The sequence below is a fragment of the Nyctereutes procyonoides genome, unplaced genomic scaffold, assembly GCF_905146905.1.
Source record: "Nyctereutes procyonoides isolate TBG_1078 unplaced genomic scaffold, NYPRO_anot_genome, whole genome shotgun sequence".
Lineage (NCBI taxonomy): Eukaryota > Metazoa > Chordata > Mammalia > Carnivora > Canidae > Nyctereutes > Nyctereutes procyonoides.
Window position 1 is genome coordinate 21,355,107 of NW_026575147.1, and position 20,235 is coordinate 21,375,341.

General features: G+C 47.2%; 1 protein-coding gene across 1 annotated transcript; it reads right to left on the bottom strand.

Moving 5' to 3' along the window:
- Window positions 1-1,368: 1,368 nt before the first annotated feature.
- On the bottom strand, window positions 1,369-19,769 carry FLG (filaggrin). Its single transcript, XM_055312659.1, has 3 exons — window positions 19,717-19,769; window positions 14,167-14,326; window positions 1,369-13,502 (listed from the first exon to the last, which is right to left on the bottom strand). The coding sequence occupies exons 2-3, from the start codon at window positions 14,302-14,304 to the stop codon at window positions 2,007-2,009; spliced, it is 11,634 nt and encodes a 3,877-aa protein (XP_055168634.1). The 5' UTR covers window positions 14,305-14,326; window positions 19,717-19,769; the 3' UTR covers window positions 1,369-2,006.
- Window positions 19,770-20,235: the final 466 nt, after the last annotated feature.

A 20,235-nucleotide genomic window follows, 5' to 3' on the forward strand; every position in this document is an offset into this window, starting at 1 on the left:
TTAAGTCCTCTTGTTGGATAGATTCTTTAAGTATGATATAGTGTCTATCTTCATCTCTCACTACAGTCTTTGGTGTAAATTTTAGTTTATCTGATATAAGGATGGCTACCCCTCTTTCTTTTGAGGACCATTTGTTTTTTTTTAATAAATTAATTTTTATTGGTGTTCAATTTACCAACATATAGAATAACACCCAGTGCTCATCCCGTCAAGTGTCCCCCTCAGTGCCCGTCACCCATTCACCCCCACCCCCCACCCTCCTCCCCTTCCACCACCCCTATTTCGTTTCCCAGAGTTAGGAGTCTTTATGTTCTGTGTCCCTTTCTGATATTTCCCACACATTTCTTCTCCCTTCCCTTATATTCCCTTTCACTATTATTCATATTCCCCAAATGAATGAGAACATACACTGTTTGTCTTTCTCCGATTGACTTACTTCACTCAGCATAATACCTTGAGGACCATTTGAATGGTAAATGGTTCTCCAACCTTTTATTTTCAGGTTGTAGGTGTCCTTCTGTCTAAAATGAGTCTTTGGAGATGTTGTGTTTAGAAGACCTATCAAGTGTAGAAAGTGTTAGATTGAAGTTACCAAGTATAAGTGTATTATTATCTAAGTATGTCTTAACTTTGGTTATTAATTGATATATTTGGCAGCTCCCACATTTGGAACGTATATATTGATGATTGTTAAGTCCTCCTGTTGGATAGATCATTTAAGTATGATATAGTGTCCCTCTTCATCTCTTACTACAGTATTTGGGATAAACTTTAGTTTATCTGATATAAGTATGGCTACCCCTTCTTTCTTTTGAGTACCATTTGAATGGTAAAGGGTTCCGCAACCTTTTATTTTCAGGCTGTAGGTGTCCTTCTGTCTAAAATTAGTCTTATAGACCATATAATGTTTGTCCTTCTCCGATTGACTTATTTCACACAGCATAATACCTTCCAGTTCTGAGAGTGCATTTTCTTTATTGTTTTTCCTTTGTCAGGATATTTCAGCACAAATTCTCTGCTTTAATTAATCTTCATTGTAAAATAACTCCTAGTGTCTTTGGAAGAAGAACCAGTGGTTAGTAATTTCTGTTTACTGATCTTGGTTTGACTTGGCTAATAGCCACTTGGGTTTAATGTTTGTCCTATTCATGTGAGCAAAGCCTTTTTTCATCCTAAAGGTGACTATGTGGGACAATGATTATGTTATTTAAATTCTTTCTTCTTTGGACTCCTTATTACTTTTGCATGGTGTACAATTAACATTTGGTCATATAGTTTTCCAGTGACAAAAAGATGTAATTTTGGCTATCGGGGGGTAAGTCTGCTGGAGTCTATGAGAAATAAACACAAAAAGGACAAACTATGATATATGCTTAATTGTTTATTTTGAAGCTTTATGCAATTTAGTTTTTTGATTTAATGAATCCACAATAATATAGAGTCCCATTAAAGAATAGTAGAGGAATATGGATCGAGCCCTGATATTAACATAGCAGCTTTGGCCTCTAGAATGACAATGTTATATTTTTGACAAAGATTAATATAATAATCTACAAAGATTCTAAAATTTAACCTCTCAAAAGAGAAATCCTTGCTTGAAAACTAACAACCCCAAATACTGAGTTTTCTAAAACTACTGACACTGATTTTGGACATTACCCATCCTAACTAAAGATTTAAATATGCGAAAAATGAAACTATCACCAAGGAAAGAAAGAGTGTAACTTGCTTAAAATAAATGAGATATTTTTTGGAAGTATATTTTGAAATTACTTGATTTAAAGTTATGTGTGGGTTCATATTCCTACAATCTGGATTATTTTCTTATCACTTTATCATCATAATTAAAAATTTGTGACTGAATAAATCCCAAACATTGCGAATTGTCATGTGAATGGCAATATATTCCTGGGTGCATTTTCCTCTCTGTTATACTGGATACCACAGAATCTTCTCAATATTCACAGAAGTCTTTGAATTCCACATAGCTGGAATCATGACTTCTACTACCATTCTGACTGAACAAACATTGAATCAGACGGACCAGGATTTTCTCTCTGATCCTGAAGACTCCCTGGATGTCTGGAGGTATTTAGAGAGTGCCCATGACTAGACCCTTGTCTTCTCCCAATACCAGTGTCTGACTGTCCGTGACCAGACTGACACTGTACATGATCGCTTCTCTGCCTCTGTTGAGACTCAGAGTGTCCAGCGCTGTCTCCTGCATGGCCACGGGCAGATCCCTGTTGCTTTCCTGAGCCAGACACATACTGTCTCTCGGAGTCCTCTGTGTGTCCTTCACTGTCACTGTCCTGACTAATGCTGGACCCCCGGTTGGTGACTGGCCTGAATTCAGAGGACGATTGTCCCTGCCCGGACTGCGATGGCCTGGAGCCCTGTGCCCGAGTGGACGATTGCTGGTGGTGAGATCCTGACTCAGAATGTCCAAAATCGGCTGCCTGACCCTCATGGGAGCCTGAGTGTCTAGAGCTGTCATGGGCCTGGTCATGGCGGGGTCCTTGTCTCCCCCTGGTACTGGATTGGGACTGTCCGTGGGCAGAATCAAAGTGTTCTTGGGGGGCTATCTGGTAGAAATAAGATGCTGAGTGCTCAGAACTGCCGTGTGCACTGCTGCCACGTTGTCTCCTCTGACTGGACCTGGACCGTTCCTGGACTGACCCTGACTGACTCTCTGAGTCTAGTGATTGTCCTTCACTGTCGCTGGCCTGACTGACACTGGATTCCCGGTGTTTGCTGTTACCAGAACCATGTCCAGTTCGCGAGTGTCTGGAGCTGTCCTGTGACTGCTGATGGTGGCGCCCTTGTCTGTCTATGGTGCTGAGATCTGAGTCTCGATGGGCAGAGTCAGGCTGCCCACGGGTGGCCTGTTGTCCTTGATGTGACCCTGTGTGTCTGGCTCTGTCTCCTGACTGCTCGTGGCGGCTTCCTTGTCTTTCCCTAGTGCTGGATCCCGAGTCTCGGTGGGCAGAGTCAGGCTGCCCACGGGCGGCCTGCTGTCCTTGGCGTGACCCTGCGTGTCTGGCTCTGTCTCCTGACTGCTCGTGGCGGCTTCCTTGTCTTTCCCTAGTGCTGGATCCCGAGTCTCGGTGGGCAGAGTCAGGCTGCCCACGGGCGGCCTGCTGTCCTTGGCGTGACCCTGCGTGTCTGGCTCTGTCTCCTGACCGCTCGTGGCGGCTTCCTTGTGTTTCCCTAGTGCTGGATCCCGAGTCTCGGTGGGCAGGGTCAGACTGCCTGTGAGTGCCTGTCTGCCCTTGACGTGACCCCAACTGTGTGGATCTGTCAGTTGACTGACCATGGGTAGACCCACGTTGGTTTCTTGAACTGGACCCAGAATCTCCACGGGTCTTTAGGAATTCTCTACCTGAATCTTCTGAATGTCCTTCCCTCACGCTGGATTCCTGATGTCTGCTTGTCCTGGGTCCAGAGGACAATGGTCCGTGTTCAGAGCCTGAGTGTCCGGATCTGTCTGTTGACTGCTCATGCTGGGTTTCTCGTCTTCCTCCCGTGCTCGATCTTGACCGGCCATGGACGGAGTCAGCGTGTCCCCGGGCGGGTGACCCTGCACGATGGGATCCTGGAAGTCTAGAGGTATCTTGAGAGTGCCCAAGACTAGACCCTTGTCTTCGCCCAGTACCAGTGTCTGACTGTCCGTGACCAGACTGAGTCTGTCCATGATCGCTTCTCTGCCTCTGTTGAGACTCAGAGTGTCCAGCGCTGTCTCCTGCATGGCCACGGGCAGATCCCTGTTGCTTTCCTGAGCCAGACACATACTGTCTCTCGGAGTCCTCTGTGTGTCCTTCACTGTCACTGTCCTGACTAATGCTGGACCCCCGGTTGGTGACTGGCCTGAATTCAGAGGACGATTGTCCCTGCCCGGACTGCGATGGCCTGGAGCCCTGTGCCCGAGTGGACGATTGCTGGTGGTGAGATCCTGACTCAGAATGTCCAAAATCGGCTGCCTGACCCTCATGGGAGCCTGAGTGTCTAGAGCTGTCATGGGCCTGGTCATGGCGGGGTCCTTGTCTCCCCCTGGTACTGGATTGGGACTGTCCGTGGGCAGAATCAAAGTGTTCTTGGGGGGCTATCTGGTAGAAATAAGATGCTGAGTGCTCAGAACTGCCGTGTGCACTGCTGCCACGTTGTCTCCTCTGACTGGACCTGGACCGTTCCTGGACTGACCCTGACTGACTCTCTGAGTCTAGTGATTGTCCTTCACTGTCGCTGGCCTGACTGACACTGGATTCCCGGTGTTTGCTGTTACCAGAACCATGTCCAGTTCGCGAGTGTCTGGAGCTGTCCTGTGACTGCTGATGGTGGCGCCCTTGTCTGTCTATGGTGCTGAGATCTGAGTCTCGATGGGCAGAGTCAGGCTGCCCACGGGTGGCCTGTTGTCCTTGATGTGACCCTGCGTGTCTGGCTCTGTCTCCTGACTGCTCGTGGCGGCTTCCTTGTCTTTCCCTAGTGCTGGATCCCGAGTCTCGGTGGGCAGAGTCAGGCTGCCCACGGGCGGCCTGCTGTCCTTGGCGTGACCCTGCGTGTCTGGCTCTGTCTCCTGACTGCTCGTGGCGGCTTCCTTGTCTTTCCCTAGTGCTGGATCCCGAGTCTCGGTGGGCAGAGTCAGGCTGCCCACGGGCGGCCTGCTGTCCTTGGCGTGACCCTGCGTGTCTGGCTCTGTCTCCTGACTGCTCGTGGCGGCTTCCTTGTCTTTCCCTAGTGCTGGATCCCGAGTCTCGGTGGGCAGAGTCAGGCTGCCCACGGGCGGCCTGCTGTCCTTGGCGTGACCCTGCGTGTATGGCTCTGTCTACTGACCGCTCGTGGCGGCTTCCTTGTGTTTCCCTAGTGCTGGATCCCGAGTCTCGGTGGGCAGGGTCAGACTGCCTGTGAGTGCCTGTCTGCCCTTGACGTGACCCCAACTGTGTGGATCTGTCAGTTGACTGACCATGGGTAGACCCACGTTGGTTTCTTGAACTGGACCCAGAATCTCCACGGGTCTTTAGGAATTCTCTACCTGAATCTTCTGAATGTCCTTCCCTCATGCTGGATTCCTGATGTCTGCTTGTCCTGGGTCCAGAGGACAATGGTCCGTGTTCAGAGCCTGAGTGTCCGGATTTGTCTGTTGACTGCTCATGCTGGGTTTCTCGTCTTCCTCCCGTGCTCGATCTTGACCGGCCATGGACGGAGTCAGCGTGTCCCCGGGCGGGTGACCCTGCACGATGGGACCCTGGAAGTCTAGAGGTATCTTGAGAGTGCCCATGACTAGATCCTTGTCTTCGCCCAGTACCAGTGTCTGACTGTCCGTGACCAGACTGAGTCTGTCCATGATCGCTTCTCTGCCTCTGTTGAGACTCAGAGTGTCTAGCGCTGTCTCCTGCATGGCCACGGGCAGATCCCTGTTGCTTTCCTGAGCCAGACACATACTGTCTCTCGGAGTCCTCTGTGTGTCCTTCACTGTCACTGTCCTGACTAATGCTGGACCCTCGGTTGGTGACTGGCCTGAATTCAGAGGACGATTGTCCCTGCCCGGACTGCGATGGCCTGGAGCCCTGTGCCCGAGTGGACGATTGCTGGTGGTGAGATCCTGACTCAGAATGTCCAAAATCGGCTGCCTGACCCTCATGGGAGCCTGAGTGTCTAGAGCTGTCATGGGCCTGGTCATGGAGGGGTCCTTGTCTCCCCCTGGTACTGGATTGGGACTGTCCGTGGGCAGAATCAAAGTGTTCTTGGGGGGCTATCTGGTAGAAATAAGATGCTGAGTGCTCAGAACTGCCGTGTGCACTGCTGCCACGTTGTCTCCTCTGACTGGACCTGGACCGTTCCTGGACTGACCCTGACTGACTCTCTGAGTCTAGTGATTGTCCTTCACTGTCGCTGGCCTGACTGACACTGGATTCCCGGTGTTTGCTGTTACCAGATCCATGTCCAGTTCGCGAGTGTCTGGAGCTGTCCTGTGACTGCTGATGGTGGCGCCCTTGTCTGTCTATGGTGCTGAGATCTGAGTCTCGATGGGCAGAGTCAGGCTGCCCACGGGTGGCCTGTTGTCCTTGATGTGACCCTGCGTGTCTGGCTCTGTCTCCTGACTGCTCGTGGCGGCTTCCTTGTCTTTCCCTAGTGCTGGATCCCGAGTCTCGGTGGGCAGAGTCAGGCTGCCCACGGGTGGCCTGCTGTCCTTGGCGTGACCCTGCGAGTCTGGCTCTGTCTCCTGACTGCTCGTGGCGGCTTCCTTGTCTTTCCCTAGTGCTGGATCCCGAGTCTCGGTGGGCAGAGTCAGGCTGCCCACGGGCGGCCTGCTGTCCTTGGCGTGACCCTGCGTGTCTGGCTCTGTCTCCTGACTGCTCGTGGCGGCTTCCTTGTCTTTCCCTAGTGCTGGATCCCGAGTCTCGGTGGGCAGAGTCAGGCTGCCCACGGGCGGCCTGCTGTCCTTGGCGTGACCCTGCGTGTCTGGCTCTGTCTACTGACCGCTCGTGGCGGCTTCCTTGTGTTTCCCTAGTGCTGGATCCCGAGTCTCGGTGGGCAGGGTCAGACTGCCTGTGAGTGCCTGTCTGCCCTTGACGTGACCCCAACTGTGTGGATCTGTCAGTTGACTGACCATGGGTAGACCCACGTTGGTTTCTTGAACTGGACCCAGAATCTCCACGGGTCTTTAGGAATTCTCTACCTGAATCTTCTGAATGTCCTTCCCTCACGCTGGATTCCTGATGTCTGCTTGTCCTGGGTCCAGAGGACAATGGTCCGTGTTCAGAGCCTGAGTGTCCGGATCTGTCTGTTGACTGCTCATGCTGGGTTTCTCGTCTTCCTCCCGTGCTCGATCTTGACCGGCCATGGACGGAGTCAGCGTGTCCCCGGGCGGGTGACCCTGCACGATGGGATCCTGGAAGTCTAGAGGTATCTTGAGAGTGCCCAAGACTAGACCCTTGTCTTCGCCCAGTACCAGTGTCTGACTGTCCGTGACCAGACTGAGTCTGTCCATGATCGCTTCTCTGCCTCTGTTGAGACTCAGAGTGTCTAGCGCTGTCTCCTGCATGGCCACGGGCAGATCCCTGTTGCTTTCCTGAGCCAGACACATACTGTCTCTCGGAGTCCTCTGTGTGTCCTTCACTGTCACTGTCCTGACTAATGCTGGACCCTCGGTTGGTGACTGGCCTGAATTCAGAGGACGATTGTCCCTGCCCGGACTGCGATGGCCTGGAGCCCTGTGCCCGAGTGGACGATTGCTGGTGGTGAGATCCTGACTCAGAATGTCCAAAATCGGCTGCCTGACCCTCATGGGAGCCTGAGTGTCTAGAGCTGTCATGGGCCTGGTCATGGCGGGGTCCTTGTCTCCCCCTGGTACTGGATTGGGACTGTCCGTGGGCAGAATCAAAGTGTTCTTGGGGGGCTATCTGGTAGAAATAAGATGCTGAGTGCTCAGAACTGCCGTGTGCACTGCTGCCACGTTGTCTCCTCTGACTGGACCTGGACCGTTCCTGGACTGACCCTGACTGACTCTCTGAGTCTAGTGATTGTCCTTCACTGTCGCTGGCCTGACTGACACTGGATTCCCGGTGTTTGCTGTTACCAGAACCATGTCCAGTTCGCGAGTGTCTGGAGCTGTCCTGTGACTGCTGATGGTGGCGCCCTTGTCTGTCTATGGTGCTGAGATCTGAGTCTCGATGGGCAGAGTCAGGCTGCCCACGGGTGGCCTGCTGTCCTTGATGTGACCCTGCGTGTCTGGCTCTGTCTCCTGACTGCTCGTGGCGGCTTCCTTGTCTTTCCCTAGTGCTGGATCCCGAGTCTCGGTGGGCAGAGTCAGGCTGCCCACGGGCGGCCTGCTGTCCTTGGCGTGACCCTGCGTGTCTGGCTCTGTCTCCTGACTGCTCGTGGCGGCTTCCTTGTCTTTCCCTAGTGCTGGATCTCGAGTCTCGGTGGGCAGATTCAGGGTGCCCACGGGTGGCCTGCTGTCCTTGGCGTGACCCTGCGTGTCTGGCTCTGTCTCCTGACCGCTCGTGGCGGCTTCCTTGTGTTTCCCTAGTGCTGGATCCCGAGTCTCGGTGGGCAGGGTCAGACTGCCTGTGAGTGCCTGTCTGCCCTTGACGTGACCCCAACTGTGTGGATCTGTCAGTTGACTGACCATGGGTAGACCCACGTTGGTTTCTTGAACTGGACCCAGAATCTCCACGGGTCTTTAGGAATTCTCTACCTGAATCTTCTGAATGTCCTTCCCTCACGCTGGATTCCTGATGTCTGCTTGTCCTGGGTCCAGAGGACAATGGTCCGTGTTCAGAGCCTGAGTGTCCGGATCTGTCTGTTGACTGCTCATGCTGGGTTTCTCGTCTTCCTCCCGTGCTCGATCTTGACCGGCCATGGACGGAGTCAGCGTGTCCCCGGGCGGGTGACCCTGCACGATGGGATCCTGGAAGTCTAGAGGTATCTTGAGAGTGCCCAAGACTAGACCCTTGTCTTCGCCCAGTACCAGTGTCTGACTGTCCGTGACCAGACTGAGTCTGTCCATGATCGCTTCTCTGCCTCTGTTGAGACTCAGAGTGTCTAGCGCTGTCTCCTGCATGGCCACGGGCAGATCCCTGTTGCTTTCCTGAGCCAGACACATACTGTCTCTCGGAGTCCTCTGTGTGTCCTTCACTGTCACTGTCCTGACTAATGCTGGACCCTCGGTTGGTGACTGGCCTGAATTCAGAGGACGATTGTCCCTGCCCGGACTGCGATGGCCTGGAGCCCTGTGCCCGAGTGGACGATTGCTGGTGGTGAGATCCTGACTCAGAATGTCCAAAATCGGCTGCCTGACCCTCATGGGAGCCTGAGTGTCTAGAGCTGTCATGGGCCTGGTCATGGCGGGGTCCTTGTCTCCCCCTGGTACTGGATTGGGACTGTCCGTGGGCAGAATCAAAGTGTTCTTGGGGGGCTATCTGGTAGAAATAAGATGCTGAGTGCTCAGAACTGCCGTGTGCACTGCTGCCACGTTGTCTCCTCTGACTGGACCTGGACCGTTCCTGGACTGACCCTGACTGACTCTCTGAGTCTAGTGATTGTCCTTCACTGTCGCTGGCCTGACTGACACTGGATTCCCGGTGTTTGCTGTTACCAGAACCATGTCCAGTTCGCGAGTGTCTGGAGCTGTCCTGTGACTGCTGATGGTGGCGCCCTTGTCTGTCTATGGTGCTGAGATCTGAGTCTCGATGGGCAGAGTCAGGCTGCCCACGGGTGGCCTGTTGTCCTTGATGTGACCCTGCGTGTCTGGCTCTGTCTCCTGACTGCTCGTGGCGGCTTCCTTGTCTTTCCCTAGTGCTGGATCCCGAGTCTCGGTGGGCAGAGTCAGGCTGCCCACGGGCGGCCTGCTGTCCTTGGCGTGACCCTGCGTGTCTGGCTCTGTCTCCTGACTGCTCGTGGCGGCTTCCTTGTCTTTCCCTAGTGCTGGATCTCGAGTCTCGGTGGGCAGATTCAGGGTGCCCACGGGTGGCCTGCTGTCCTTGGTGTGACCCTGCGTGTCTGGCTCTGTCTCCTGACCGCTCGTGGCGGCTTCCTTGTGTTTCCCTAGTGCTGGATCCCGAGTCTCGGTGGGCAGGGTCAGACTGCCTGTGAGTGCCTGTCTGCCCTTGACGTGACCCCAACTGTGTGGATCTGTCAGTTGACTGACCATGGGTAGACCCACGTTGGTTTCTTGAACTGGACCCAGAATCTCCACGGGTCTTTAGGAATTCTCTACCTGAATCTTCTGAATGTCCTTCCCTCACGCTGGATTCCTGATGTCTGCTTGTCCTGGGTCCAGAGGACAATGGTCCGTGTTCAGAGCCTGAGTGTCCGGATCTGTCTGTTGACTGCTCATGCTGGGTTTCTCGTCTTCCTCCCGTGCTCGATCTTGACCGGCCATGGACGGAGTCAGCGTGTCCCCGGGCGGGTGACCCTGCACGATGGGACCCTGGAAGTCTAGAGGTATCTTGAGAGTGCCCATGACTAGATCCTTGTCTTCGCCCAGTACCAGTGTCTGACTGTCCGTGACCAGACTGAGTCTGTCCATGATCGCTTCTCTGCCTCTGTTGAGACTCAGAGTGTCTAGCGCTGTCTCCTGCATGGCCACGGGCAGATCCCTGTTGCTTTCCTGAGCCAGACACATACTGTCTCTCGGAGTCCTCTGTGTGTCCTTCACTGTCACTGTCCTGACTAATGCTGGACCCCCGGTTGGTGACTGGCCTGAATTCAGAGGACGATTGTCCCTGCCCGGACTGCGATGGCCTGGAGCCCTGTGCCCGAGTGGACGATTGCTGGTGGTGAGATCCTGACTCAGAATGTCCAAAATCGGCTGCCTGACCCTCATGGGAGCCTGAGTGTCTAGAGCTGTCATGGGCCTGGTCATGGCGGGGTCCTTGTCTCCCCCTGGTACTGGATTGGGACTGTCCGTGGGCAGAATCAAAGTGTTCTTGGGGGGCTATCTGGTAGAAATAAGATGCTGAGTGCTCAGAACTGCCGTGTGCACTGCTGCCACGTTGTCTCCTCTGACTGGACCTGGACCGTTCCTGGACTGACCCTGACTGACTCTCTGAGTCTAGTGATTGTCCTTCACTGTCGCTGGCCTGACTGACACTGGATTCCCGGTGTTTGCTGTTACCAGAACCATGTCCAGTTCGCGAGTGTCTGGAGCTGTCCTGTGACTGCTGATGGTGGCGCCCTTGTCTGTCTATGGTGCTGAGATCTGAGTCTCGATGGGCAGAGTCAGGCTGCCCACGGGTGGCCTGTTGTCCTTGATGTGACCCTGCGTGTCTGGCTCTGTCTCCTGACTGCTCGTGGCGGCTTCCTTGTCTTTCCCTAGTGCTGGATCCCGAGTCTCGGTGGGCAGAGTCAGGCTGCCCACGGGTGGCCTGCTGTCCTTGGCGTGACCCTGCGTGTCTGGCTCTGTCTCCTGACTGCTCGTGGCGGCTTCCTTGTCTTTCCCTAGTGCTGGATCCCGAGTCTCGGTGGGCAGAGTCAGGCTGCCCACGGGCGGCCTGCTGTCCTTGGCGTGACCCTGCGTGTCTGGCTCTGTCTCCTGACTCCTCGTGGCGGCTTCCTTGTCTTTCCCTAGTGCTGGATCCCGAGTCTCGGTGGGCAGAGTCAGGGTGCCCATGGGCGGCCTGCTGTCCTTGGCGTGACCCTGCGTGTCTGGCTCTGTCTCCTGACTGCTCGTGGCGGCTTCCTTGTGTTTCCCTAGTGCTGGATCCCGAGTCTCGGTGGGCAGGGTCAGACTGCCTGTGAGTGCCTGTCTGCCCTTGACGTGACCCCAACTGTGTGGATCTGTCAGTTGACTGACCATGGGTAGACCCACGTTGGTTTCTTGAACTGGACCCAGAATCTCCATGGGTCTTTAGGAATTCTCTACCTGAATCTTCTGAATGTCCTTCCCTCACGCTGGATTCCTGATGTCTGCTTGTCCTGGGTCCAGAGGACAATGGTCCGTGTTCAGAGCCTGAGTGTCCGGATCTGTCTGTTGACTGCTCATGCTGGGTTTCTTGTCTTCCTCCCGTGCTCGATCTTGACCGGCCATGGACGGAGTCAGCGTGTCCCCGGGCGGGTGACCCTGCACGATGGGACCCTGGAAGTCTAGAGGTATCTTGAGAGTGCCCATGACTAGATCCTTGTCTTCGCCCAGTACCAGTGTCTGACTGTCCGTGACCAGACTGAGTCTGTCCATGATCGCTTCTCTGCCTCTGTTGAGACTCAGAGTGTCTAGCGCTGTCTCCTGCATGGCCACGGGCAGATCCCTGTTGCTTTCCTGAGCCAGACACATACTGTCTCTCGGAGTCCTCTGTGTGTCCTTCACTGTCACTGTCCTGACTAATGCTGGACCCCCGGTTGGTGACTGGCCTGAATTCAGAGGACGATTGTCCCTGCCCGGACTGCGATGGCCTGGAGCCCTGTGCCCGAGTGGACGATTGCTGGTGGTGAGATCCTGACTCAGAATGTCCAAAATCGGCTGCCTGACCCTCATGGGAGCCTGAGTGTCTAGAGCTGTCATGGGCCTGGTCATGGAGGGGTCCTTGTCTCCCCCTGGTACTGGATTGGGACTGTCCGTGGGCAGAATCAAAGTGTTCTTGGGGGGCTATCTGGTAGAGATAAGATGCTGAGTGCTCAGAACTGCCGTGTGCACTGCTGCCACGTTGTCTCCTCTGACTGGACCTGGACCGTTCCTGGACTGACCCTGACTGACTCTCTGAGTCTAGTGATTGTCCTTCACTGTCGCTGGCCTGACTGACACTGGATTCCCGGTGTTTGCTGTTACCAGATCCATGTCTAGTTCGCGAGTGTCTGGAGCTGTCCTGTGAATGCTGATGGTGGCGCCCTTGTCTCTTCGTAGTGGTGGATACTGAATCTCGTTCTGTGGATTTGGACTGCCTCTTTTTGATGGTTTTCTTGTGATGTAACCGAGGTTGTCTGGATCTGTCAGCCACCTCATCCTGTGTAGGCCTGTGCTCTTTTCCTGATGTTAATCCAGACTTTCTGTGATGTTTTGAGAAATCTGTGTTTGAATTTACCACATGTCCTTCATTTTCACTGGTGTGTTCTGTACTGGATCCCCTTTGTGTCCCTGCCCTTAACCCGGAATATTGTTTTCTACGTCCAGTTTCTGAATGTGTGGTTCCATCTTCTGACTGCCTCTGCTTGTTTTCTTGTCTTCCTCTTCTGCTTGATTTTGAGTGCTTATGGAATGATTCAGTGTTTTCCCAAGACGAATTCTCTCTATGAGGAAACCCTGATTGTCTAGAGGTGTGTGTAGAGTTTCCTTGAGTTGATCCTTGTCTTCTTCTTGTACCAGAGTCTGACTGTCTATGGGTAGACTCTGAGTGTCCATGATTTTTTCTCTGCCCTCCACAAGACTCAGAGTGTCTAGAGTTGTTTTCTGCATGGCTATGTGCAGATTCTCCTTGGTTTCCTGGGCCAAATCCATATTGTCTCTCAGAGTCTTCCGTGTGTCCTTCGCTGTTACTGTCCTGATTTATACTGGACTCCCAGTTTTTCACTGACCTAAATTCAGATGATGATTTTCCTTGTCTGGATTGTGATTGTCTGGATCTGTTTGTTTGCGTGGATGGTTGATAGTGGTGAGATCCTGAGTCAGGGTGCCCAAAATTGGCTCCCTTAGTGTCATGGGAGCCTGCATGTCTAGAGCTGTCTGGTGTCTGTTCATGTTCCTCTCCTCTTCTTCCTTTTAGGCTCTTGGATATTGTCTTCTTACCTTTTCTTTCATTTCTTCCTGCTTGATTGGAACTTTGAATTCTTTCTTCTTTTTCTTCCTCTACTTCGTCTTCTTCTCTGTCATCTTCTTCATCTTGTGTGTGGTATGCATATTTTTTTTGGTTTTGCTCTGATGCTTGGGGGTTCTGTCTCCTGGTCAAATCATAATATGCTTGAGCCAACTTGAATACCATCAGAAAAAACTCTGAGAAGTCTATTTTCTTGTCATGGTCTAAATCAAGAATATGCATGAAGATGTCAGCAGTGTCTGGGTCATCTGGATTCTGTACATGTGAAAGATGGAAGGAGGTTACAGGAGAATGACAATTGGTCACTTGAATAATTTACACTATTTTGGCAAACATGAATTTTGGTAAGTAAATGTTGGATACTATGTGTTTTTTTCTGTAATAATATTCTACTTATGGTGAGTTAGGTGGAACACTATGTATTTTACTAAAAGCCTAAATATAAATGCTGGTTTGTTAAAACTAAAATATTTGGTTGGTCATCTGCTTTGTTTTCTTTATACGTCATGATGTTATGAAGTCCATCAGTTCGTTGTCTCTTAAATATACTTGTAAACATTCTTGATGTTAGGAAACACAATATGAAGATATTCTTCAATATATAAAGAATACTTATTTGGTGTTAATTATCTTATCATTGAATATTCATATTTATTTCACAGAAGATGTGTGTTTGTGTGTTGTGCATTATGCACATGTGTGCATGTATATTAAAGATATTAAGAGAGGAAAACAAATTCTATTTGTTTTGAAATAAGATTAGGTCTTTTTCTATTCTAGAAGAAATAATTCATAGAATTCCAGAAGAAATTCCAAAATTTCTATTCCAGAAGAAATAATAAAATTTCACAGTTATTATTTGTCATATTGTTGCAGAACAAGCGTGATGTACCCATTCGTTCCAGGAGATATCCCTTACCTTCAGGATTGGCCGAAACTCCATTTCCAGGAGCTCCTTCAGTTCTTCTCTGCTTAGTGTATCAGTTTCCTTATCTGTTGTTGAGTAGTCATGGAATAGGTCAATAATGGCAATGATATTTTCCAGGAGAGTAGACATCTTTTTGGAAGTTAAGGTGAACCTGGAAAGAAGAAATAAAAATGTACTTCTTGTATATCTTTCCTTTTTATAGGTCTTATTAATTATTATAATGAACTTCCACATTTAATAGAAAGATTTATTTATTTTAGAGATAGAAGGGGAGAGAGGGAGCGAGAGGTGGGGAGGGGTAGAGGGATAGAGAGAGTCTTATACATATTCTGCACTGAGCATGGAGCCAGACACTGGGCTCAATCTCATGACCATGAGATCATGAACTGAGCCAAAATCAAGAGATGGATGTTTAACTGACTGTGCCACCCAAGTTCCCCAATTCCACATTTTTAAGCCCATATATTCCTCTATGTAATCTATCTTTACAAATAGAAGAGTGCCCAGAAAAGCTCTCTACTATCTAAATAGTGAAAATCAACACAGAGTTCAACTGAATTATTAAACTACAAATTCTTGGACTTAAACCCATTCATAGCAGTATTTACGGTCTTACAGACTCAGTGAGCTATTGGTAATGCCATCACTCTTATTGATCTGATCATGACCCATAGCAAGATTTTATTTTTTAGTTTAATTAAAAAAATTTTAAACTTGAATATGGTTAACACACAATATTATAGTAGTTTCAGGTGTATGGCACAGTGACTCAGCCTCTCTATATGTTATGCATAGCAGGATTCTAGAGAGGCCCGCTGGTTAGAAGCAGGAAAACTTATTCATATAAATTTGCTGAAAAAGAATTCTCCAGAAGCTGATTTGCTAAATGATCATTATGTTTAGAGATAATTTTCGGAAAGCTAATTTGCCAAATGGCTGAGACAGTCAATGAATGTTCATACAATTTATTTTTTTCGACATTTCATGAAGTATGCAGTATTTTTAATTGGGTAGGGTGGCTTTACTAGCTTTTCAATATTATAAAAATTTTTCCATTGACTGGCCTTCATTTTGCCACTTAAGGAATGCATTTAAGGAATGTTCAATTTATCTAATTGGTGAAAAAATAAATTACTCAACATGTTAATAAATTTAAATAAGCATTTATTTTATAAAAGCATTATAATGATTACTTTAGACTTTAGGAGTTACAAAACCAGACAAAAGTAAAAAGACATGACTGTTATAGAGCTAAATGCATGTATGAGCCTTGGATTGTTTTATCAGAGGAGATAGATATTAATTCATTATTAAGATTCTTAAACCTATATTTTGATGAATTTTTGGTAACCACTAAGAGAATAGAATTTATAACTTCTAAACCATTGAAAGGAAAAGAGGAATTTAAAAAATGCAAAATGCAATCAATACAGTAGAAGCCAGAAAAGAAGAAACATAGAAAAGGCAGAAAATATAAAATACAACAGTAGGATTACATATAATTTTATCATGAATTACAATATATGTGTGCATTGATCAGACTGGCTGGCTAAAAGGTTGTAAAGATTGAATTAAGAAATATAGTTGTATGCTTTTTATAAAAATCATACCTAAGATTTCAGATTTTTTTTTTGGCACAGTGGAGTCACTGTCATTTACAGTGATATTCCAGACCTTGGACTTATCCGTAATTGCACTGTCCCCACAATCTCAGTCTCAGGGATTCCACTCTCTGACTTTCTCTTATACCCTGATTTCCTTTTTTTAAAAATATTTTATTTAAATTCAATTTGCCAACATATAGTATAACACCCAGTGCTCATCCCATAAAGTGCCCTCCTCAGTGCCCATCACCCAGCTACCCAATCCCCCACCCGCCTCCCCGTCCACAAATCCTTTGTTTCCCAGAGTTAGGAGTCTCTCATCATTTGTCTCCCTCTCTAATTTTTCCCTGCTCAGTTTCCCTCCTTTCCCTTATTGTCCCTTTCATTATTTCTTATATTCTATGTATGAGCGAAACCATATGATTGTCCTTCTCCAATTGACTTATTTCACTCAGCATGATGCCCTCCAGTTCCATCCACAATTGAAGTAAATGTATACTCTGATTTCAGTTATTCTTTGGCCTCCCTGTCAATTTACTGCATTGTGTACTTATTTCTCTTTTTATTTTAATTTGTTTTGATTTATTTTGGTTGGACACTTGGTTAATCTCCATCATTGCTCCTGGAATGTACCCTCTCTACCTTGTCCCCCTCTTTCTTGTGTCAATGATACAAGAGTGCTCCAAGGTATCACTGATACCTTGCCCCACTCTTTCTTGTATCTAACAGTGACTTCCTTTCCTTTATCTCAGAAGATGTCCTTGATTTTTATTTTTGAGAACTTGGAAGCCAATGAAAAGAGTTTCTTCATTTTTCCAGTATCTGATCTCTCAGCCTAGTGCATTTGTATCCATATACCTTCACCCTCATTGCCATTGTGTGGATATGCATACAGTCTGTGCTCCTGTCCTCTGGTTCAGCACTGGAAACAGTCATTCTTGCCTATTCAAACACTTTGCTTTTGCAGCTGTCTTCCTTCTCTACTGGATATATTTGTGTATTCATACTGATGTGCCTCCTTTTCAATGATTCCCCCCCACCCCGCCCTACATCTACCTTTAGGTACTGATTTATCTTTTCTTTTTAATAGCAGTACTCCTTCAAAAGCTATGCCTATACTTTTTTATTCACTTCCTATTTTCTTTTACTCAGATTCTCTTTCTCTCTAAAAAAAAATCCACAAAAACTCTCATGAAGATAAACAATGTCCTTCACTTTGGCAAATTCAACTATCCATTTGCATTCCACAGATTGCTTGTCATATCAGCAGCATTTGAGCAGCTGATTGTCCTTCAGAGGCCTCATACTTGTTACTTTCTTTCCCAAGCCTACTTCCCACTTTCTCCTAGTCTCCTCTTCTAATCCATAATGTTGCTATGTTCTGAAATTCACTCCTAGCTTCTTTTTTTCTATTTATACTCCCTTGGGGGGGGGGTCTCATCTAGCCCTATAACTTTAAATCCTAAATATAGACAGATAATTCTCAAGTTTATATGTCAAGCCACAGACTCTTCCCTAGGCTTCAGATGTGTATGTTTAAATGCCTACACAGTATTTCTTCTTGGCTAATAGAGATCTCAAACCTAGTTGTTCAAAACAGAGTTCTTGATTTCCAGCTACTTTAAAATGTGGAGGGCCAAGACTAGCCAAGACAATCTTGAAGAAGACAAAGATACTAGTTATAAAAATGTATTATAAAGGAAGACAACATGGCATCGGTGCATGGCTAAACAGATGGATCAGTGAAAGGTAATAGTTCAAAATCAGACCTGTATCATTATGCATATTTGATTTATGATGAGGATGTGACGCAGGTCAGTAGGAAAAGAGTAGTCTTTGAATAAATGGTGTTAGGTTAAATAATAAAACAAATTAGTTCCTAGGTAGATTTTACATGTAAAAGGTAAAAGAAAATAACATACGAGAATATCTTCAAGACCTTGAGGGTAGAGAAATACTTTTATTTTTATTTTTTTTATTTATGATAGTCAGAGAGAGAGAGAGAGGCAGAGACACAGGCAGAGGGAGAAGCAGGCTCCATGCACCGGGAGCCCGACGTGGGATTCCATCCCGGGTCTCCAGGATCGCGCCCTGGGCCAAAGACAGGCGCTAAACCACTGCGCCACCCAGGGATCCCGAGAAATACTTTTAAAATAGAATTCAAAAAGTGTTAACCATAAAGAAAAATATTGATAAATTGGACTGCATTCAAAGTAGGAATGGCTGTTCATTCAAAGACCCTGTTAAAGGCGAGAAGGGAAAAACACAGAGTGGGAGGATATGTATAATACATTTGACTAATTAAGGGATTATCGTGATTATAAAAATAACTCCTATAAATCAGTACAAAATATACAGATAACCCAATAGAAAAATGGATAGATAACACAGGAATTTTACAGAAAAGGGTACCCCAGTGGCTAATAAACATACCAAGAGCTCTCAATTTTATTAATCATCAGGGAAATGTAAATTAAAATACAGTGTGAGACCAAATTACACCCACAAAAATTACTAAAAAGACAAAAAGGAAAAAGAAACTTTGCAATACTAAATATTGGTGAGAATGTGGAGAAACTGAGTCTGTCATGTGCTGCTAGAAGGAGCATAAACTGGCAGTACTTTCAAAATTTGTTTAGCAGTATCTAAGACTCAGAAATTAACTCCTTAGGAATATTCTCAGTAGAAATATATGTAATAAAAATATGTACCAAAAATCATGTACAAAAATGTTCATAGCCCCACCCCATTATTTATAATACCTTCCCAAATAGAAACAACCCAAATATCTACTAACAGAAAAATGGATAATTAAGTTGTGTTTTTTTCAAATAATAGTCAAGGGTAGAGTGGAGAATAGCTTAGACTAGAATGTTAGTGGTAGACAGGGAGACAGATGGATTAGGCATGTCTTAGAGGCAGAGTTGATGGGAAGGGTGATGGATCAGTGTGGGGTAGGGATCGTGGATAACCTCTAGATTTTGGCATGAGTAAAGAATTACTTCTTACCATTCTTACTCCAATGATCTCTCACCTAAACTGCAGTCCTCCCTGCTGCCACTCTTGCCTTCCTATTATTTTATTTTTCCACAAAGCAGCCCAGAATGATTAAAAAAAAACACATTAGATTATCTCATTCTTGCTGCTGAATACTCTTCAGTGACATCTCATGTACTTAAAATAATATACACACTCTACTATGCCTCTTTTTACTCTTTTTTTTATTTTAAGTACATCTCATGTACTTAAAATAATATACACACTCTACTATGCCTCTTTATAGTCAACTCCATCTAGCTCTCTGATGTCACCATACACTACTGTCCCTTTTGTTAAATAAGCTCGAGGCACATAGCTTCTTTTTATTCTCCTAAACAAGTTGAAATGTTTGGAATTTTGCTCTTTGCCTTCACTGGTTCTTTTTGTCATTAAGATCTCAGCTCAAAAGATAATTCCCCAGAGAGATCTCCCCTAGGCCATCCAATCTAAAGTTCTATCCTCTTATTACTTTGCTACATCACTCTCTTATTTCTTTATTGTTCTTAGCACTGTTTGAAATTCTTGTTCATTTATTGCTTACTGGATGTCTCCCCCCTAGTAAATACAAGCTCCTAACAGTAGGGAGTTTATGTTGTCACTGTTCTATAATCAGCCACGAACAACACTTGGCAAATAGAAGGCAACTAGTATATATCTGTTGAACGAATGAGGAAATGGAAAATCCAACAATGTAAAGAGAGTGTTGAGTAGCTTCACAGAAAATACATTTATGTTCTCATTTTCCTTGTATATCAAAATAAGTTTTTAGTAACAGTTCCACTAAAAGTGAAGAACCCCTAACATCTAGAACATTTTGCTTTGGAGTATATATACCTTCCAGATTTCTACCTTTCTTACCCCCAAGCAGGCAAAGTTAGATGTATTCCCTCTTACTTACTTCTTTCACCAGAAGAGCAAGTAGAACGTAGCCTGAAGGAGCTTGCTGGGTGCTAAAGTCTGAAATAGTAGCCTTTTTATAGTAAGCCCATTTAGGGAGGAGCCATCCTCTGTAGGATGGTCTGATTCATTTCTAACCAAACCCAGATCCACCCGTATCTCCACCTCTATTTCTCTAACAATGTGTTTACTTCCCAACTTCCTCACGTACTCATCTGTACTTGTTTTCCCAAGTTCCAAATTCAGGTTTACACAAACCCAACATATTGGAGATTTTATGGAAGATTTTCTTATAGGTTCTTTGTGTATTGCATCCACAATACCTTTTTGAGAACTTTTTTGAGAACTTCAAATTCAGTTTGTGGTAGGAAAACATCACAAGGGCCCACCTTGATGTCCCTTTTTATCTATGAATTCTCTGGATACTGGGGGAGCTTGCTGTAAAATGAATATTCGTCTTCCAGAAATTATGAGGAACTGAGAGGAAATAGGCAAATTTAATTTAATTTTTCAAAAGAAA